The sequence below is a fragment of the Culex quinquefasciatus genome, chromosome 2 (genome assembly GCF_015732765.1).
Source record: "Culex quinquefasciatus strain JHB chromosome 2, VPISU_Cqui_1.0_pri_paternal, whole genome shotgun sequence".
NCBI classification, from domain to species: domain Eukaryota; kingdom Metazoa; phylum Arthropoda; class Insecta; order Diptera; family Culicidae; genus Culex; species Culex quinquefasciatus.
The window spans coordinates 141,163,653-141,186,294 of NC_051862.1; the positions used below are offsets into that span (position 1 = coordinate 141,163,653).

At 36.4% G+C, this 22,642-nt stretch overlaps 1 protein-coding gene across 1 annotated transcript in view; it reads right to left on the reverse strand.

Moving 5' to 3' along the window:
• Nucleotides 1–22,642, reverse strand: part of LOC6031856 (homeobox protein 5) — a 180,600-nt gene that overhangs the window by 91,641 nt on the left and 66,317 nt on the right. Inside the window, exon 3 of the mRNA XM_038258286.1 lies at nucleotides 2,447–3,497. Coding sequence (XP_038114214.1) covers nucleotides 2,447–3,497 — 1,051 coding nt within the window. The remainder of the gene's footprint in view (nucleotides 1–2,446; nucleotides 3,498–22,642) is intronic.

A 22,642-nucleotide genomic window follows, 5' to 3' on the forward strand; every position in this document is an offset into this window, starting at 1 on the left:
CTTGTTAACTTTGCATAACATTTCTACAAGACCTAATGCAAAAAGTGGAACTCTAACTGTTTTCTTTTCAGAGTTATTACAATTTCCGTAAAAGTCGTTATGTTATAGGCTCTTTTGAAAGAGCACACGATTTTGAACCAAACTGCATTAATAACTCAAAAACGATAAAAATGCACATTTATGCGATCAGGGGCAGTATAATAGTTGATATTTTATTACTAGAGTTATAATGTCAATTTTACAAATGTTTTTTAAATATATTGTTTTTTCGTTAGTACCGATAGTGAACCTTTATTTTCCTATAAAAAAAAAAGATCTACTTAAAATCTTAGCAATTCTATGGTAAAATATATTGACATTTAGTTGAATTAAAAGTTTGCAAAATTGAGTTTAGATAAGTTTTATATAGAATTTCTAGAGTTATAAACTTTTATACTAAGTAGTTAGTAAACTTTATATTCAATCTAAATTATTTAATATCGGTCAAAGATGTCAACAAATAACTTTATGTTAATTTTCAAAAGGTTTCATCCATAAAGTACGTCACGCTAAAATCAGCTAAAATTTACCCCCCCCCCCTTTGTCATGCTTTTTCTATACTTATCACATGCAATGTCACACTTGCTCAGACCCTCCCTCCCCCCTAGAGCGTGACATAGTTTATGGATGGCGCCAAAGGTGTACAAACTTTTAAGCACCTTTTTATTTTTTAATAGTATTTGCTATAGAACTTTTATATAAATCATCTTTTCATGAGCTTTTAAAGCAAAATGTTCGGCATGAGTTTCTGAATAAAACGTAGTACTAGGTTTTTGTCAAACTTTGAATTGTTTACATGTTTCATAACAAAATGCGCATAGGGCCCAAGGGGTGTAAATACTTTTTTTAAATACTGTAAATACAAGCAAAAAGAGACAGTAAAGAATTATTTAAATATGTTTTCATTTTTTGACTACACAGCCACTATTGTATGAGTTATGAAACATTGACAAGAGAGGATTAACAGATTATCATGCTGTGATCTTAATCTTGATCCAAAAAATAAATTGATTAAACAAAATGTGCACGCGATTTAATAAATAAATTTTAAAAAAATAGTAATTAACCAGAATTATAACAATTAATGAACAATAAAAAAGTTCATAAATTATAAAAGTATATTGATAACTCCAACTCCAGCTCCGACTCCGGGTCTATCAGAAATTTACGACTCCGGCTCCGACTCCGACTCCAGCTCATAAAATTTAGCCAGCTCCGACTCCGACTCCGACTCCAGCTATTCGAGTTTTGACGACTCCGACTCCGACTCCGACTCCAGGTCCCCAAAATTACCCGACTCCACCGACTCCGGCTCCGACTCCGACTCCGACTCCACAGCCCTGGTGAAAACCCACTTTTATTTTCAAAAATCGCACCTCTTAATATTGAAATCATAACTTAACTTTTGTTAAAATCCACAAAAGGCCATATTTTGGACCACCCTGACACGGCGTAGATCACCCTAATGGCCAAACAAAAAAATACGGGTCTAATTATTTCGGAACCCCATGCAAAATCCCATTTGACCATCACTATTTCCGGCTGCAAATTATTGAAAAACATGTCTTTTTTCGCATGTTTAAATATGAATGGGGTCGTATCGCCCCTCTGTCACGAAATCTAAAAAACGATCCTCGGATTTGTGATCAGGGACAAAAGTTTCCTAAGGACAAAGTTTCATGCAAATCGAAGAAGGGTCGGGGCAACTTTTCCCGATTTTGTGTGAGTTGGTAGAGAATTACCCATTTAATATTTAGTATTTAGTATTTAGTATTTAGTATTTAGTATTTAGTATTTAGTATTTAGTATTTAGTATTTAGTATTTAGTATTTAGTATTTAGTATTTAGTATTTAGTATTTAGTATTTAGTATTTAGTATTTAGTATTTAGTATTTAGTATATAGTATTTAGTATTTAGTATTTAGTATTTAGTATTTAGTATATAGTATTTAGTATTTAGTATTTAGTATTTAGTATTTAGTATTTAGTATTTAGTATTTATTATTTAGTATTTAGTATATAGTATTTAGTATTTAGTATTTAGTATTTAGTATTTAGTATTTAGTATTTAGTATTTAGTATTTAGTATTTAGTATTTAGTATTTAATATTTAGTATTTAGTATTTAGTATTTAGTATTTAGTATTTAGTATTTAGTATTTAGTATTTAGTATTTAGTACTTAGTATTTAGTAATTAGTATTTAGATTTTTGTATTTTGTATTTAGTATTCAGTATTTATTTTTTAGACGTATTAATGAGAGATGTTTGGAAAACTTGGATATTGATCGTAAAAAAGTCCAGTCAGCCATCCGAAAAATATAGATTTATAGAACAACTGAAAAGGCGTAAACATTTCCAAAAACAGTAAAGCTTATAAAATAGATTATAAAAAAGAATCAAACTCACCTCGACGCCGTCGACTGCACATCGTTGTTGGTCGGGCTGAACCGCTCGCTCTTAATACTATTGTTATTGCTATTGTTGGTGCTGCCGATGCTGCTACTACTACTATTGTTGATTCCACTGTTTCCATTGTTGTTGCCATTACTATTTTGGTTGTTACTATTGCTTAAACTGTGGCTGTTTCCTTCACTCACACCACCACCCCCACTACTGTGCCCATTGGCCACGAGCAGATTGCCCACACTACCACTATTGCTTCCGTTGGGACCACAACTGGGACTTGCACTGCCACTTCCGCCGTGGTGATTCGCACCGATTGCACTAAGATCACTGACCAATCCACTGGGGGACTGCTGGCCGTTGCTGCTCTTGATGAGGTTCAGCTCGACCTCGCCGGCCGAGGCCGCCGCCACGTTCCGGAACTTTTCGTAGAACGCCGCAACGGCCGCCGAACTTCCGGTCGGCGAGTTGAGGTACTTCTTCCGGTCGTAGATCCGCTCGCTCAGCATCTTGTCCAGCGATTGAAGGGCCGCCACCTGAGAGTTGAAGTTGGTACTGGCGGAGCTGTTGTTGTTGTTGTTGTGGTTCACCGGCGAGTAGTGACCGTCCTCATTGGGGGTCGTTGAGTTCGTCGGAGATCCGCCGCGACCGTTGGTTCCGTTCTCCGGAAGCTGCAGCTGCAGACTGCTGCCGGTCGGGGGTGTCGATCTTCGAGGCGACGCTTGGAAGGCCGCCGCCGCCGCCGCTGCCGTTGCTGCCAGGGCTGCCACCGAACTTGCACCCAGGGCGGCCGTCAACGCCGAGTTGCCCGGGGACACCGAGCTGGGGGTGATTGATTTTCTCTTGGTGCTGAAACTTCCGCGCCGTCCGCGCGACTTGTGGCTCCCACCTTGCGCCGAATGGGCCGACGAGGGTGACGAGGACGCCGATGACGACTGTGATTGATTTGATGACGATTGCTGGAAACGGTGCTGGAGTTGTTGGAGCTGCTGGTGTCGTTCCGTCGGTGGTGCCGAGGTTGCTTGTGGTAAATCTTCATTAACTGTTGTTTCCCCTGTGAGGGAGAGAGAAAAGAAAAATTCCAAATTAGATCGATTTATGTTTTTATGTGTCTTTTCTAAAGTGGTTATTGTGGAATCGCTCCATAGCCGTGCGGAGACCCCGTAGATGCGGTGGAGGCAGTGGTTCTCAACCTAAGCCTGAATTTGAATTTGATAATTCTTTTTTTTTTTTTTGCAATTTTCAATATAAACTTGTAAAATAAAAAAATTAAGAAACAACATTTCAAGTTGAGAACCCTCCACCAGTATCGACAACCCCCAGAGAAGGGCACGAAAAAGCGCGACATCGGAGACACTGACCAGAGCAGAGCAGTCCGGTAGCAGCGAAAGAAAAGAGAGCCCTCCTCTCTAATGGAAAATGGTTTCCTCGGCTATCAACTCGCTCGGTCAGACGAGGTCGCTCCGGTTGCGGTGTGGCATGGAGATAGAGTTTTGCCACCGCGGCTCCTCGTCCCCAGTTGCGGTGGTGATCTAGGAGGTCTTGGCCCCACCGGGCAGGAACTACCACTGGAGAAAGATGGCTCGATAAAGGTTACAGCGCAAGTGGCAAAGGGTTCCCAGCTGATTTTTTTTCTAAAAATGTCTCACAAGTATTTTAATTTTACGAAAAAAAAAGTTTGACGTTACAACAAGTAGGTGTCAAATATTGTCATATAAATTATGTGAAAATTTACAGAAACATAACAGATAATAATTTTTTTTATGGGTTAAGGAGTGACACAAAAGAATCTTCATTGAACTTTCTCATTATAAATTATATTTCTTTTACATGTCAAGTGGTCGGCTAAAATAAATCATCACCTTTGTTGTGGTTGTTTTTTAACAAAATCAGTAGATGAAAATTTAACGGACCGGCTCCGTGGCTTAATGGTTACGGCTTCTGTCTCCCAAGCAGAAGGTTCAGGGATCATATCCCGGTCGGTACCTTTGAAATTTGGAATTAGGAATTTGAATATGAATAAGAACTAAAATAATTCAGGTGGGATTCGAACTCACGCCTTTGATTTGGTGGTCTGGGACGCTAAGCAGTCGGCCATCAGAAGGTTTACACTCTAGCAGTGAAATGATCCGTAGTGTTGAAACATGTTATCTTCTCATATTAAATACGCGCTGATCCCTGATTTGCCTGAGGGGATTGGAAGTCTAAATATAGATCGAGTTTCCTTCAGATGCTTGCTTCTATGTTTAGGCGGGGCCGAACAATGCCCAGCGACCTCGGAATTGGACCGCAAGGAGCTCTGTCATTCTGAAATGGGTCGTTGGAAGCAGCGCGAGGGCTGTCACCACCTAATACCCGGGACTGAGATAAGCTGTATCAGCATTCGGCATATACACAGTCTTATACAAATTATACTTTCCCATAATTTCGCTACCGGTTAGCGGGTATTGGATTGGACCACACACACACAATCAGTAGATGAAAATTTAACGGAACAAGGAGCTTTCAGGGGACGATTATTCTTCGATCGTTAATTTATTTGTATAAAAATAATTTAAAATCACAACTATTGCATAGTTTTCTTTTAATTTTATAAAAACTAAATCATTAATAAAAGGTCCAATGAAAAAAATTGTCATGAATATCTGTCATAAAGTTAAAATAAATTGATTGGTTATATTGCAAAAATATTTTTTGATTTATGAGTCAAGACATGATTTAAAAACAAATAGAAATTGCAAACATCATTTTTTGCCATTTTGAAAAACTACCATTCAAACATTCATGTGTTCATTTAATTCATCCTTCAAAATAAAAGTGCTGAAAAGAAAACTTTTCAAACCTTGTATCGAGAAGTATTACTTTTCAACTCTTTTATTTTTGGTGAAGAAAATAAGGCCGTTTCGTCACATTTGTTTTGACAAATTAAATTTCTCAAAAACATTCTATCATCCAAGGCTTAAAAAGTTGGAACTTCAAAAGAACCGTTCCAACATTTTTTAGCCCTGAAATTTTAAATGCTTACAAATTTTTAAATTTTTTAAATCAAATTTGACATTTGAAAAGGGGATAAAACTTATTTTTTCACCTTTATGAAATGTTTGCCGTGATTTTGTGATTTTGAATGTTCGTCATTTTTTGACGTTTAAAAACGGATCAATTGTTTCGAAGATATCGTCAATTGAGAAATGAGGGCTAATTGGGAACCACTTAGAAATATGTAATATGCATCTTTCCTAATTTTTATTCTTTGAAAAAATATAAGCCATATCTCAGAAACCTTACCTCAAAGGTTGGATCATAATGCAAAAAAAAAAATGAGGAGAATTTCTACATTTCTTTGAAAAAATATTTCAGGGATTAACAACACTACAGTCCGGACTCGCCTTGGCAAAATATCACTTCGGATAATCGAAACTTAGGATAATCGAATCACACAACATATGTTTTTGTTATCTTAGATTTGATTGTCGAGCTTAAGTATGACCCCTAAACTACGCTAATTTAACAATTTTAAATCCAAGATGGCGGCCAAAATGGCGGTGACAAAGAATTTGAAAAAAGATTTTTTTTTAGTTTAATAGGCGATCAGCAATTCAAATTCAAATAAAATTAAGATCACAGAACTCGGATTTAATGTTAAAAGTAAGAAAATAAAAAAATGTTTTGTTCATGATTCGATTTGACTGGTACAAATTTTATTTAAAATTTTTATTATCACCCTCCTCCCACTTCAAAGTTGTCAAAAAAAATCAGGGAGCAAATTTTTTTTCAGAAAACTTCAAAATTACAATGGAAACTAAAGTGCATTCAGCTGAAATCAATTCAAAATGCATTCTCCTGCATTTGGAATCATTTTTAAGCATGTTTGGGATGATTTATAAATCTCTGGAATTTTAGTAAATGTTCGATAAAATTTTAGTTTTCGACAAATCTTACATTTTTACAAAACTAATAATTGCAAAACAACTGAAATAGTGTAAAATGCATTTTAAAACAGTTTTTGCATTCAAATGCAAAGTCTATGGCTTGTTATTTAAATTTTTTTATTTATTTTTTTGCAGCTCAAACCCACCCTCCCCCTCCTCATCCCCAGCCAAAGCCGGGAAAAACTTTGAAATATATTTGCATCGGCCTTATCCGAAATCCATCGAGGCTTCGGATGATAGAGTCTGGACTGTTTATTCAAAAATTTGAAAAAAGTATTTTTTTTAATTTGGCTTGAAATTTGTTTAATTTACATCAAACAAATAGTCGTGAAAAAAACTTGAGTGTTTTATTATTTCAACCACTTTTATCTTAGTCCAAATAATAAAGCTCATCATGTACTTTACTTCAAAATTCGTCGCTTTTGGTCCAGTAATATATAAAGTTTGTCTAAATCAAGTTTTTGTAATAAAAAGTTAAATAAAAAATGTGTTTTTTGTGTACCAATAACTTATACCTAACCATAACCCTCAAATTGCAAAACCTACACGGAGAAAAAAGAGTTCATAAAATCGTGAACAAGCGTTCATGAAAATGCAAAAAATATTAATAGGCTCAAAAATGGTAAAAACCAAAACGCATCGATTTTACGGGTTGAATCCCATTTAAACGTGAAAAACGTACCATGAAATTTGAACACATTGTGGTTCCCATTTTCATGAACACATTGTGGTTCCCATTTTCATGAACACTTGTTCACGATTATGGGAACTTTTTTTTCTCCGTGTAAAACGGCTGTTTGTTCTTTCAATTTTAGCAAGAATGTACCGCTGCAGAAATATCAAAAAATCCTGTATAAAAGAACAGTAAATTAGGGAAAACAATGCTTAATTTTTCAATGTATCTGGGTGGTTTAAAATTAGAAGAAAAAAACGTTACCAAACTCTGGCAACCTTGCAGGCAAACCAGCAGTGGTGGTTGACGCTTTGGGCTTCCACACACCAGGTTTTCCTACAAATATAGCATTTATACACGGAGAAAAGAGTTCCCAAAATCGTGAACAAGCGTTCATGAAAATGGAACCACGAACAAAGTGTTCAAATTTCATGGTACGTTTTTCAAAATCGTACCATGGGATTTGAACACTTTGTTCGAGGTTCCCATTTTCATGAACGCTTGTTCACGATTTTGGGAACTCTTTTTTCTCCGTGTAGGTTTTCTTCCATTTCGCCATTTTTGCCAACCAACCAACCAGCCTACCTGATACGTGGCCGTGGCTTTCTTGGCGCTTCTTTCAAGATCAGCTTTCTTACGCTGTCTGTTGTGTCTGAGACCCCAGAAGATGCTGGGGCTTTTAAAATCGATTTGGTACGAAATGAATGCATAATTAATTTAATTTATAGGCGAATATATAACAGTTTCGGGTGATTCTATCGGAGGTCGTCACCTATGCTGGGCCAGGCCAAACCCCTCCTTCTCCACCCCCTTCTGTTCAACCACCCCCTCAGCAGGATTCCAGTTCTTTTTTTACGGTGCCGGTTTAACGTTTTGTGTGTGATGGCAAAATAGATTATAAATTTATGGCCAAACAAAAGCTCAAAGGCTTTTTGGCGACCAGAAACGACCAGAAACGAAACCTGTTCAAAAGTTCAAACAAAATGTCAGACCGCGGCCAGTTTTGTGTTCTAGTTTTGGCTGCCGGGTTTCAAATTAGGGAGAGGAGACTCTGTTGGCGTGCGCGCGCGATTGGCGGGGAATTTGCGTTCGGGCAGTAAAACAACATCTTTATGGCGCTCTAATCTTGGTTTGAATGTTACTGCTGCTGCTGCTGTTGGGGTCATAAAACGAGCTTGCTTCGGCAAATCACTTTCATCAGGTTGGGGTTTTCTTTAATAACCTGATGTATTTTGTTTGTGAATTGATCTTGTTCAGATAATAGGATATAGACCAACCAAATATAAGGGTATCAGCATGGAATGATTTGTTTCGATTGTTTGGGGTCACAAGTGATTTAGTATCAAGTAAAAGCTATCAATCATTAGAAAGTAATGATTTAATATTATAAGTATGCTTTTTAAATGAATAATTCTTAAGATACATTCTACAGATAACATTTTACATATACAAGTTAGTTTTATAATACCAGTTTTTGGTTCTTAATCGATTCAATTTGAAAAGATTAGGAATCATCAAAATTATGGCCTAAACATTTTGCTAATTTTTGAAAATGTGAGAATTGTCAACCTATTTCTGATGACATATAGATCAATGTTTCAAATTCAAAATTTGCCTTCCCTTCAATTTTGGTACTTCAATCCAGCACTTATCAACCAGCCCAAACCCAGAATGATGACTTCTATTAGATTGTGATTTTATCGTCCATAAAAGGGGGCACAGTCACACACGGGGGCAGCTCCGCGTGGCGGTATAATTTATTAGAGCTGGACCCTCATTAAAATGCAAAACTCCCCCTCTCCCCACGTCGCAAAACTCGCCACTCGAGGCGTGATCTTTGCGCGACATGCACTTGACTGATCTTTGGACCTGAAATACCCGGGGACTGGACATCATCCCACACTGGTTTGTGTCACCTGCTGATGGGAGACTGATGAGCTCCCTGATGCTGCGATGTTAGAACAGGTTGCAGCGAGTTTTTAATGTCGTCGTCGGAATTTTATGACCGCACCGTGGATTGGCCGCGGATGTCCGACGCCATGCCGCGGAGCTCCGCGTTGATGACGATAATTGTCACCTAGAGTTTTACGACGGTTGCTCATTAGCGGGCGACGGAGGTCGGCAAGGAGCATGTTGGAAGTTGTAGGTTGTTAAAAGATTATGAATTCAAATGTTTTGAATAAGTTTATGGTAAAAATATATTCACAAATCAGTTCATTATTTGTTAATTGATACAACATGATTATTTTTGCTTGTTCTTTTTCTACGCCCAGGGACTTGAACAACCTCAAGTGACGAACCCTTGATCTTGCAACAGTTCAGTTAAACCCATATCGAACACACCCTACGAGGAGTTGCATCTCAATCTAGCGAAGGTGTTTTCTTCAGCCTGATAATCTCTAATTTGCAGGTCTCCAACAAAAACACCCAACAACAACACATTAAGTGATCCACCCTTAATGTGTCTCACAACAAAAAAATAGTACGACGATGCAAACCAATTGCCATTGGTGGTGGTCCCGACTGAAAATATTGCAAGAAAATCGTTGGTAGAGCGGGGGAAAAACATAGAAAAGCCATAAGCAAAACACGTGTGCAACAGTGTCTGGTCTGGTGGTGATTGGTCTACAAGTCTTTCCAGATGCAATCGAAATGCACCTCTTCGAGCTTTCAACAAGTCGTTGGAGTTTTTTTTCTTGAGTTTCCATAATCGGAAGAGGTTGCAAAAAAGGTTTGAAACGGACGGATGCTAAGTTGAGATAACAACTCAATTTTGAGTTATTGCGTTATAGTTTTACATTAAAATAATGATGTTTTTTGGAAATTAAAGGTCACGAGTTCAACAAGTTGAAAATATGGTCTTCCAATATTCTATTAATAGCTATTGCTAGTTTATATTGTAATTTGATTATCTTTTGTATGTCGCACAATTAGGTCTACACAGAAATAAATATGTAAATTTACTCTACACGGAAAACATGAATCACATGTAAACACAGTTGATGTAAACTTGAGAATCACACGTAAAATCATATTTTTAAGTATAATTTGTAGCAAATTAACATCAAATTACGTTTAAATTTAAATGTTTAATGACATGCAAAAGTTTTACATCATAAATTATGTAACATTCGGAAATATTTTTTTGTGTGTAGTTTTTATAAGTGGAAATAAATTAAAAAACTAACTTAATCCACCTATGTGGTTGGAGCCTTCCTCACTTATAACCAACAATGGCTGATATGATGGAATTGCACAAAAATTTCATCTATTTTTAAGATCCGGAAAAAAGTACATAAATATCACTTAAGTGGCCATATCTCGAGACAGGGTTGCCAGATCTTCAATGTTTTAGACTAATTGGAAAGGTCTTTTGATAACCCAACCAACGATGGGTTGGATGGTGGATCCTAACATAGTTTACATACATTTAAGTGAGATCCGGCATCCAAAAAGTACATCAATATCACTTAAGTGTGTATATCTCGAGACAGGGTTGCCAGATCTTCAATGTTTTAGGCTCTTTGGAAAGGTCTTTTGATAACCCAACCAACGATGGGTCAGATGATGGACCTGGACATAGTTTACATACATTTAAGTTAGATCCGGCTTCCAAAAAGTACATCAATATCACTTAAGTGTGCATATCTCGAGACAGGGTTGCCAGATCATCAATGTTTTAGGCTCATTGGAAAGATCTTCTGATAACCTAACCAACGATGGGTTGGATGGTGGATTCGGACGTAGTTTACATACATTTAAGTGAGATCCGGCATCCAAAAAGTACATCAATATCACTTAAGTGTGTATATCTCGAGACAGGGTTGCCAGATCTTCAATGTTTTAGGCTCTTTGGAAAGGTCTTTTTATAACCCAACCAACGATGGGTCAGATGATGGACCTGGACATAGTTTACATACATTTAAGTGAGATCCGGCTTCCAAAAAGTACATCAATATCACATAAGTGTGCATATCTCGAGATAGGGTTGCCAGATCATCAATGTTTTAGGCTCGTTGAAAAAATCTTTTGATAACCTAACCAACGATGGGTTGGATGGTGGATCCGGACATAGTTTACATACATTTAAGTGAGATCCGGATATATGTGAAAACACATTTTTATACATAACTTTTGAACTACTTATCGAAACTTCAATCTGTATAAAACTCGATCTATGGGACCCTAAACCAAGTCGAATGCAACAGGTTCGTGTCAAATCGGTTCAGCCAGTGCCGAGAAACATGAGCTAGTTTGTTGGTCACATACATACATACACACACACATAAACACAGACATTTGTTCAGTTTTCGATTCTGAGTCGATATGTATACATGAAGGTGGGTCTACGACGTTTTTTTGCAAAGTTCATTTTTAGAGCAGGATTATAGCCTTACCTCAGTGAGGAAGGCAAAAAGACCTAAATTCGTAAAAAGTCTAATAAGGATGTCGAAAAAACCATTTAGACAGTAGTTTCAGGAAATTTGTCAGGACGTTTCCCAGGTTTTCAACTGAATTTTTTTGAAAAATAAAAAAGCAATTTCATTTGATCTAGAGAAGGGCGAAATCTTAAAATAATTTTGCCTCCGCCTTAACGTTAAGAAAAATAATTAGCTACAATTTCGTATTTTTCCGAAATTGTAGAGTAAGTGTTTTTCAAATGTTGGGTTGTTTTTTTCTCCTAGAAATCCCATTTCCAAAATTGCCCCAAAAAAATGAGAGGAAAATTTCTTAACTGAACGAAAATTTGAATGAAAAAAAAAACTAGAAAACTATTCAGCAAACATTGTAAACACTTTATTTTTCCATTTTGCATCCAATAACAAATTTGACTTAACAAATGTTCAATTTTTAAACCACAGATCGATACACAACGTAAAAGTGTTTCCATAAATTTTAAGTGAAATTGATATTTTGAAAATTTTCTAAATATTTGTGTATGTATAAAAGAACCAAAAAAAGGCATCTTTTGAGCATGAGTTTGAGAAAAAAAAAGTTTTTGTTTAATATCTAACATATCTGGAGTTTTTTCAGGGAGTCCTTGGATGACCATGGACATCCCAACACATTCATATAGTAGTCTACCATATGCACTGATGCTATACGTACATGATCCGGGGTCAAAATCCGACGACCTCTTGCTTGTTACGGCGGTAGACTCGTAGATCTTAACTCCAGGGAGCCCTTGGATGACCATGGACATCCCGAAGTACCCATTTTGAGATACATACAATTTCAGTAAACAAATAAATTTTAAAAAAATGTTTTTTAAATATTTTAATTTTGAACTTTTAATATTTATTTTAAAAATCGTACAAAAAATGCTAGCTGTGGACCCCCCGAACTTGACAACTTTTTTATACATTTGTATTGGTTGTTTCCGTTGTGCTTAAAGGAAATGGCTATGCACCAGGCGCTTCCATATTCTAGTAGATGGTTCATATTATTGGGAGGAGACGAATGTTTTTTTTTTAATTGTTCGATTTTTCATGTTAAAAAAATTACCACATTCGCGTCAGTCCGCGTGGATAAAAATCAAATTCTGTAGATTGCATCGGATTCGGGGAAGCATTTTCTCTGAGGAACCGATGAGATATCGTGTTTCCCATGACACAAGTTTTGGTTTGTCGAGTAGTGTATTCTATTTTAATTAAAATTTCGAAATATTTAAATATTTGTCCCCTGATTTTTAAAGCATTTTGGAAAGAAGGCGACATAAACTTGAAACATAAGTATTAATAACGGAAATAAATAAACACTTAATAAACTAAATCATTTGGTCGAAGCATGTAAAACAAAATCCTTTACCCAAACACTGCTTCAATCACTCAACACCGCCGCGCACATCTGCTGACAAGTTTTCCACCACAGAAACAACAACAACAAAACAAATCTCACACAATGCTAGTTATGCCCTGAAGAAGCCAATTAAGTGGTTAAAGCTACCCGTCACTTCACCACCACCTCCAGTCACCACCACTATCACGGCTACTTATCCTCTCACCTGCGCGGCACGGCAGCCACCTTTATGATTGACATGATCAAAATCAATAAAAGTTCATCGCGTGTCGGGCCGGCGAGTATGATACTACGACTCGTGAATTGACTTCTCTTTCGCTCTCTGATCACTCTCTTGTTTTGCTCTCTATCTCTCTTCGTTGTTCGCTACGATGCTGCCGACAGGCTCTCAACGACGACGACAAAGGAAGATGATGTGCTGTTGTATTGTTTGACGCTGATTTGTTTACACTTAAAAAATCATTGTTTGACAAATATTTTCTTTGTCAAGCAGATCGAATCGTCAAAAATAAGGTTGTATTGGTGCAAATGAGTAACCTTCACTCTCCAGAATTTGATTTACTGGCTCATTCTCATTTGGGAGCGAATTCGTGAGCGTAAGCGTGATTGTCACATTTTCTGTCAAAAAAGGACGCAAATGTTCAGTGACAATTTTTTAACCAATCCTATCGTTTGAGTGTACGAACACCAAAGCAGAAAGAGAGTGAGAGGTAAAACATAACTTTACCAGGGGAGCAAAAGAATCAAAACAACAATAACACCAAGTTACTGAACGAATAGACACATCTGGGTTCGCGGCCTTTTATGTATCTCTGATGATATTATTTGACCTTTTGGAATGCTGCTGTCTTTCCAGTTGGCCGGAAGATCTGCCGGCAATTGGTAGCGAAGTCGTAACAGGAGAAAAAGACCCGAGGGCGACATTCTTCGAAGTTCTTGGTGGTGGAAGAGTGGCGAACCAGTTTGGAGGTAGAAGACCCGTTCTTGCTGGAGGTGTACCGTAAGATTCCTGAAACATTTGCATTTGGAATCTTCACGAAATCTTCTTGAACTAGATCAATATCCCTTCCATAATCTTCAGATCTTTTTTTTTAAATCAAAGTGAGTTCCAACTCTCCCCAAAAGACAGTCTCTCTATTAAGTTTGGTCCAGATATTGAACTCAACGACGGAAACCCGCGCACCACCGCGGTCGTCTCCCCAACAACCGTAATAAACAGCACATTAGCCCGTGACTTTTCTGTCCGTCCGCGGTCGCCGAGGTCTCTCCCAAGGGGTCGTCCAGCCATCCTCGGGGAGCATTATCTGGTTCTTTGCCTTCATTTCCACTTCAATTCATCGCGTTCTTCTTCTGTTGTTCTTGTTGCCTCCCGCTGTCGTCGTTCAAGTTCATAGTTCTGTATGTTCTTCCCGCCCCTCCTCTCTTCAACCTGGACGAGATTCTGATGTCGTGGTCACCGCCGCGTTGATCGGTTTCCCACGCGGCAGCCTGCCCGGTTCGACTAGGCCGGGTTCATTTGTGGTTTTCTACTTTATTACAGATCAGGCGAGGACAAGATTCTTGTCTCTGCCAGACTTGCCCCGACCATATCGCAGGGTGACACCCGTCCTGATGGGCACTATCTGCGGAGCTCTCCATCATCATCGTCATCGCAAACCCCCGTTGATGATCATCGTTTGGAGTTGAGTTTTTTTTTCTGTTCAGCCTCTTCTGTTTGGGATTGGTTGCGGTCAGGCGGTGCGGTGCGAAAAATGTCGCGACCGACCGGTCACCTCCGTCCGGTCCCCGGAACGGATATCGGAGCGTGTGACCGTAACTTACCAACCGCGCGCGCTGGCCACCATCATCGATCAGGTTGGGTTTCCGGTGTGAAGTTTTTTGTGTTTTCGAATGGGTTAAGCTAGATATGGAATTCGAGCAAGTTTCATTAATGTTTATGATCATATAAGATCATTGCTTACATTTTCAAACAACACCAGTCTAAAAAGATGTGTCTGTAACGGGAATAGACGCCATGACCTTTGCCTCAATAATGCAGTGTCTTTACAGTATCGGCCACCACGTCTTGAAAAAAGTATTACGAAGATCGTAGCGAGGAGGAAGTTTCTCTCGCGGATACCTTAATGCTCTCAGGACAATCCGAGGACTTCTTACTCTCGACATTGCTGTGTGTATGCCCGAGGAAGTCTTTGGATGTTCTTGGGAAGATTCACTCAGAATACCTCAAAATTTCAGCTAATTTATATCAACTACAACGTTACCAAAAATGAAAAAAAAAAACTCAATAAATTGGCCTCCTCATTCCTGGGTAGGCTCCAGCTCTTCTCTAGTACGATGCCTTCTCTTGATACTGTCGGATCAGCAAAATACCCCAAAAAAAATCTATGAAACTCATCCACCTGCTGCTCCTCCTGTAGTTACCCACATTGTGTAAGCCCCGGCCCTTCCTTCCACCTTAGTCCCGTCCCCATCGGACGACCCCTCGCACAAGATGATGCAGCGCTTCCTACCAGCCAGCGCGATCACGCTGGTGAGAAAACGAGTAAACACAAAAAATGTTTGTGGTTATGGAATATTAAATGAAATTGAGCTGGCTTCCGAATTCTTTCTTCTTTTTTTCCCTTCGATCTATCCATAGGCATAGATGTTGGAGATCGAACCGAAAACTATCCGAGCGAGCAATTTTGTGATTTACGGTTGTTTTCTTGCACCGGAGCAGGAAATTACTTTCTCACACCTTTTAATTTTCGATAAAGATCCAATTTATTCACGGGTGATAATGAAGAGATTAAAGTACTCGTGTTTTCCCCTCCTCGCTTCTCACCGAGAGCTCACTTGGTCTCTCCCTCTCTTTCCTCGTTCTGTCAAACTAGTCGTTGGTGCGTTTAAGCGAAGAAATTGGTGGACCCCCCGATGGCGGGCCAAACAGGTGGAGCTTTCCTAACTTTTTAAGTCTAACTGTTTTGGGCGATCGATCCCGAGCCCCCCGAGAAACCGGTAGTTGGCGGCGAGGCCCAGTTCCGCGCGGATCTCTTAAGCGGTCGCCGATTAGGTTAGGTGTGGAAGGAGAGCGGCTGCCGCGCCCCTAATTGCGTGGATAATTCTTGGCCATTACTCAGAAATCTTGTACCAGCTGGGAGGGTTTTTGAGGTCGTTTGGTCGGGGAACATCAGTTGACCAGTGATTTGCAGTGCTGAGAATTTCCAGAAATATCGTATTTAAACCCTTTTCAACAGATGATATTTTTTGAAGTGAATGCGGATTTGTTCTTCAATCGATTTTTCAGTTTTAAAGTTTTAAAGTTTTAAAGTTTTAAAGTTTTAAAGTTTTAAAGTTTTAAAGTTTTAAAGTTTTAAAGTTTTAAAGTTTTAAAGTTTTAAAGTTTTAAAGTTTTAAAGTTTTAAAGTTTTAAAGTTTTAAAGTTTTAAAGTTTTAAAGTTTTAAAGTTTTAAAGTTTTAAAGTTTTAAAGTTTTAAAGTTTTAAAGTTTTAATGTTTTAAAAGTTTTAAAGTTTTAAAGTTTTAAAGTTTTAAAGTTTTAAAGTTTTAAAGTTTTAAAGTTTTAAAGTTTTAAAGTTTTAAAGTTTTAAAGTTTTAAAGTTTTAAAGTTTTAAAGTTTTAAAGTTTTAAAGTTTTAAAGTTTTAAAGTTTTAAAGTTTTAAAGTTTTAAAGTTTTAAAGTTTTAAAGTTTTAAAGTTTTAAAGTTTTAAAGTTTTAAAGTTTTAAAGTTTTAAAGTTTTAAAGTTTTAAAGTTTTAAAGTTTTAAAGTTTTAAAGTTTTAAAGTTTAAAGTTTTAAAGTTTTAAAGTTTTAAAGTTTTAAAGTTTTAAAGTTTTAAAGTTTTAAAGTTTTAAAGTTTTAAAGTTTTAAAGTTTTAAAGTTTTAAAGTTTTAAAGTTTTAAAGTTTTAAAGTTTTAAAGTTTTAAAGTTTTAAAGTTTTAAAGTTTTAAAGTTTTAAAGTTTTAAAGTTTTAAAGTTTTAAAGTTTTAAAGTTTTAAAGTTTTAAAGTTTTAAAGTTTTAAAGTTTTAAAGTTTTAAAGTTTTAAAGTTTTAAAGTTTTAAAGTTTCAATGTTTCAAAGTTTTTTGTATTATTGTATTTGTATTTGTATCGTTTTTGTATTTTTTTATTTTTGTATTTTTGTATTTTTGTATTTTTGTATTTTTGTATTTTTGTATTTTTGTATTTTTGTATTTTTGTATTTTTGTATTTTTGTATTTTTGTATTTTTGTATTTTTGTATTTTTGTATTTTTGTATTTTTGTATTTTTGTATTTTTGTATTTATGTATTTTTGTATTTTGTATTTTTGTATTTTTGTATTTTGTATTTTTGTATTTTTGTATTTTTGTATTTTGTATTTTGTATTTTTGTATTTTTGTATTTTTGTATTTTGTATTTTTGTATTTTTGTATTTTTGTATTTTGTATTTTTGTATTTTTGTATTTTGTATTTTTGTATTTTGTATTTTTGTATTTTTGTATTTTTGTATTTTTGTATTTTGTATTTTTGTATTTTTGTATTTTTGTATTTTTGTATTTTGTATTTTTGTATTTTTGTATTTTTGTATTTTTGTATTTTTGTATTTTTGTATTTTTGTATTTTGTATTTTTGTATTTTTGTATTTTGTATTTTTGTATTTTGTATTTTGTATTTTTGTATTTTTGTATTTTTGTATTTTTGTATTTTTGTATTTTTGTATTTTGTATTTTTGTATTTTTGTATTTTTGTATTTTGTATTTTGTATTTTTGTATTTTTGTATTTTGTATTTTTGTATTTTTGTATTTTTGTATTTTTGTATTTTGTATTTTTGTATTTTTGTATTTTTGTATTTTTGTATTTTTGTATTTTTTGTATTTTGTATTTTTGTATTTTTGTATTTTTGTATTTTTGTATTTTTGTATTTTGTATTTTGTATTTTTGTATTTTGTATTTTTGTATTTTTGTATTTTGTATTTTGTATTTTGTATTTTTGTATTTTGTATTTTTGTATTTTGTATTTTTGTATTTTTGTATTTTTGTATTTTGTATTTTTGTATTTTGTATTTTTGTATTTTTGTATTTTTGTATTTTTGTATTTTGTATTTTTGTATTTTGTATTTTTGTATTTTGTATTTTTGTATTTTTGTATTTTTGTATTTTGTATTTTTGTATTTGTATTTTTGTATTTTTGTATTTTTGTATTTTTGTATTTTTGTATTTTTGTATTTTTGTATTTTTGTATTTTTGTATTTTTGTATTTTGTATTTTTGTATTTTGTATTTTTGTATTTTTGTATTTTGTATTTTTGTATTTTGTATTTTGTATTTTTGTATTTTTGTATTTTTGTATTTTTGTATTTTTGTATTTTTGTATTTTTGTATTTTGTATTTTTGTATTTTTGTATTTTTGTATTTTTGTATTTTTGTATTTTTGTATTTTTGTATTTTTGTATTTTTGTATTTTTGTATTTTTGTATTTTTGTATTTTTGTATTTTTGTATTTTTGTATTTTTGTATTTTTGTATTTTTGTATTTTTGTATTTTTGTATTTTTGTATTTTTGTATTTTTGTATTTTTGTATTTTTTATTTTTGTATTTTTGTATTTTTGTATTTTTGTATTTTTGTATTTTTGTATTTTTGTATTTTTGTATTTTTTATTTTTGTATTTTTGTATTTTTGTATTTTTGTATTTTTGTATTTTTGTATTTTTGTATTTTTGTATTTTTGTATTTTTGTATTTTTGTATTTTTGTATTTTTGTATTTTTGTACCATTTTTAATGTAAAGTCGAATTTGTAGTCGAAAAGCACTCAAAAGAAATTTTAATAGTTACATCGTTTTCGTAATATGGCTACTTAAACTTTGATTTTAACTAAAAGTTTTGCAGTTATTAGTTTTTTTAATTAAAATTAAAAAAACTTACAACTGCAAAACTTTTAGTTAAAAAATTAGTTAAATAATGCATTTTTAACGAAACTGCATTTCACTGATAAATTGCTGTTGTTAATTTCAATTAACAAAAAAAAATAGTTCAGGCATCTCAATTCCTAACATTTCCTTCCACATAACTTCTTCCACCCCCAACCATCGCCTTCGCTGGTGTTTTTGCCAAAACCGGCAAGTCATTACTCGTCATAATAGGCATCATCATTTTCGTTGATGTTGGTTTTTTCGAGGAGGTGCTTCTCGCCTATCGACCGCGATCAATCGCTTCTTCCAGCTCCTTGATCGATCAATGATGCTCTCCAGCGTTCAGGAGAAATTCCGACTATTTTGAACAGCAGCCATTCGAGAGACTGAGTGGAATGCGCTTGGAGGCGCAGAATTTCAGCTATTTCGAGCGCGCCTCCCAAATGGTTTCAAGCACAACGTGAACTGTTGAACTCTGCACGAGACTGAGCCGGCAGGTGCCGGGCTGGGTTTTATGCTGATTCACTCGAGCCCAAGTAGCACTGTTTTACGGTTTAATGCGATTGAGTACGATGCTCGTAAATCACGGCACTTGCGGAGATGACTCGGCGTTGTTGATCGATCAACTTGGCATGACGCGCGTTCACCACCGTGCCCAGATCGATTGTTCCAAATGAAGACCGAATTTCCGGGCGCGGGAGGACGAGCTGGTTGATGCAACAAAGTCAAACATCTCGCGCGGAACATCGCCGCGACACATAACTAAGTGTAACAATGTCCCAGATTGGCCGCGACGAAGCCACGCTGTGGTCATAACTTGGCCGTTTTATGCCGTTCCGTCCGCGCGCGCTCCCTCGCCGCCGCTGACCTCTGGTCGTAAAGACCGTTCGTCAAGATCGACGGTACCGTACAGGCGCTCGCGCATACCTCCCGAAAGTCTGGTGACGACGACGACAAGATCATTTGCGTTTGTTTGGTATGAATCGTTAAGTTTTATTCGCGTGGATAGTGGCAGTAAAAGACTTGAAGAATTGGCATTGTAAAGCTGTCTTCGCCGCGAGAGTGTCCACAATATGTCACCGCGTGACGGAGGCAGTCGGTCAATACCTGCGGAGTAGCAGGTTGTTGACAGGTTGCGATGTTCTGGAATGTGGGTGAGGGTGGAGAGAGGTTCTGGAAAAGAATGCGTCAAATACTCTGTTTAGTCTTAAGAAGGTATTAGACTATGACAAACAAACAAACTCGCATTTTTTGACAGTTTGACAATAAACTAATTCAAAACTTCCCACTTTTGCCACAACGTCATCGCGTAGTTCAACCGCCAGTCCCCGATAGGTTAATAATTTATTCTAAAACTGATCGGTCATCCAGGGTACGGGTACGTGACACTATGCGACACCTTCACCACACTCCCCGGCCCAGGCTTCTGGTTGTAACAGTTTTCAACCAGCAGGTGAGATTGCCATTAGCTGTCACCGGCAGTGATCACCTCAGAAGCCTGTGGGGTGACAGTGGTTACTAATGATAATTTGCGGCATTTATTGTCTCAGATGATTGATATTTACCTGTTGGTATTACGACAAGATTGGAACGTTGCAAAACCTTCAACGGAAGTCGACTAGATCCACAGCAAACCCTTGGCAGACACCGATGCGTTTGAAGGTGAAATCGTCTATGACCTTTCCGTAACCGTACAAGTGGCACAGTTAAGAGTGGCTTTGACGGCAGGTGATAATGTGGCATGTCAACAGCCAGAGAAACCTCCTCGGAACAGGGTCACCAAGCATATGGGTGCGAAAGGGTTTGGCCTTTACAATACAGGAGGGAGGAGTCGGCAGACGAGTGCCTCAACAACTCCTGCACCTCGCTTGGTGTGCGTTTGACAAACGTGGTGACAAACGCACGCAAATGTCATAGAAAAATGGACGCTGGAGTTCGTAAGTTTGATCGTACTCAAATACTGATAATTTCTTTCAAAAATGTCACCGCCACTTGTCTGTGGCTGGTGCTACTTTCGTACGGTTATTGGCGACCGGAGGGGAAGTCAAGAATGCCAAACGAATTGACTTACTGACTTTGGTCATCCAGCAAGCCAGCAGCAGCAGTAGTAGAAGTAGTAGCACACAGGGCAACCGTGCCAGGATGACCTGACGTGGTTTTAAATTAAATGGACACACACGCACACATGAGGCAGTCGGGGCACGTCCGCGATAGGTTTGGCTCGGCGGAACGTGGCCAGTTTGTGCACCCAAGAGCTGACGAGTTGATGAGACACAGTTTTGTAGTTTTTATTGGAAAGGTGTGAAGATGTTTAAAAAATTGTGGCGTTTGACTGTAAATGGTGAAATCTTTCATTTTTTTTTTTATTTATGACAAATACTTACAATAATCACTTACACGCCTCTTGCATTTTTTGATATCTTGAAATTAAGTTTCTAAACATGATCCATTTTTCAAGACATTAAGGTTGCAAAATGGCAAAGGACACATTATCATTATTTTTTTTTTTTTTTTGCAACTCCGAAAACACCCTAATAAATCCTACTTTAAAAGCATGAGCATGAGCATGAGCATGAGAGATCACCCATGGTTGCCCCTCCGTTGCTGAACAGAACCGTAACATCCTTTCAGCACTACTGATTATATGCTTCAACGATCTAGTGGTGTTTCCCTTATCAACAGCATGTATGAATGCGCTGAAAAGATAAAACACCATGATTGCTAAAGCTAGATCAGTTGCGAATAGGTAACAGTCATTGGCCACCAACGGCGCCCGCCATGTCAGTTTGTAGACCTCGATTTTAAGGGACGGGAATGTTAGTTAGCGCAGGTTGCTACTAGGGCAGCTGATTTACTCTATGCTTACACCCCACAAGCGCCAGGAACCTGAAAATTGGTTAGTAGGATAGGGTGTTTGGTCAGGATTCATCATAGAAGATGGTGATGCGACCCAAAATCATAGTGTTTGTTGAAAGTTATTATATTTTATTCTCAAGGCAAACAATCGGTTGCTGCGGATGAGACATTTCCCGTTTAACTGTTGTTAAATTTTTAATGAAATGGTTTAATCTTAGACAGCCGGCTGTGGAAAGATAAAACCAAATAATATTTATTTATAAAATGAGGTGTTAAACGCAATGCTGCAATGATAGCGTAGTCTGATTTTTAATTATATAATCATTTAGTTCATGAATTTGTTACGGAATAGACGTGACGAACTCAATCATCAAGTGCCTTCCTATCTTCTTTCTGTTAGCTAGATAAGGTATTGATTTTCGTTGCCTCTCGAGCTACGATGCTATGGAGAGGGCTTAACACACAAACAGCCGACGTCGAGCCCTCCGAGCTACGGAGCTATGGGAAGGTCTTTGCAACACAAAAAAGACTCGCGCACCACACGACGTTCTTGATGAATCAAAATAATTTTGTTACGCGATAAACCTAACGAACTCGGATCGTTTTTATCGAAAACTATATCACAATTCACGACAAAAATGCGAAACAAAAGGCACACACACAAAAAAATCACTTTTCACTCCGAATATTTGTTACGACCACGCGCTCCCTTTGTCAATTATGCACTCCCTAATAAATCCTACTTTAAAAGTGCTGAAAAGCTCACCTCTGGAGTTTCTTTTTAAATGGTCCAATAAACCATATTTTCATTTATTGCTTTCTGAATGTTTATGAAATCGCCTTGAGTCAGGGGCAAATACATTGTTTCGATTCTGTTTTTTAGTAGAGAAAACATTTCTGCCATTTTCGAAAGATGAAATGGCATACCCATTTCATCTTTCGAAAATGGCAGAAAAGTTAGTAGTTTCACGATGGAACACAAAAATTGGTGCACGTCACGATACAAAAGTAAAAATTTGTATGTTCACATATAATTGTTAAGCATAAAAGATAAA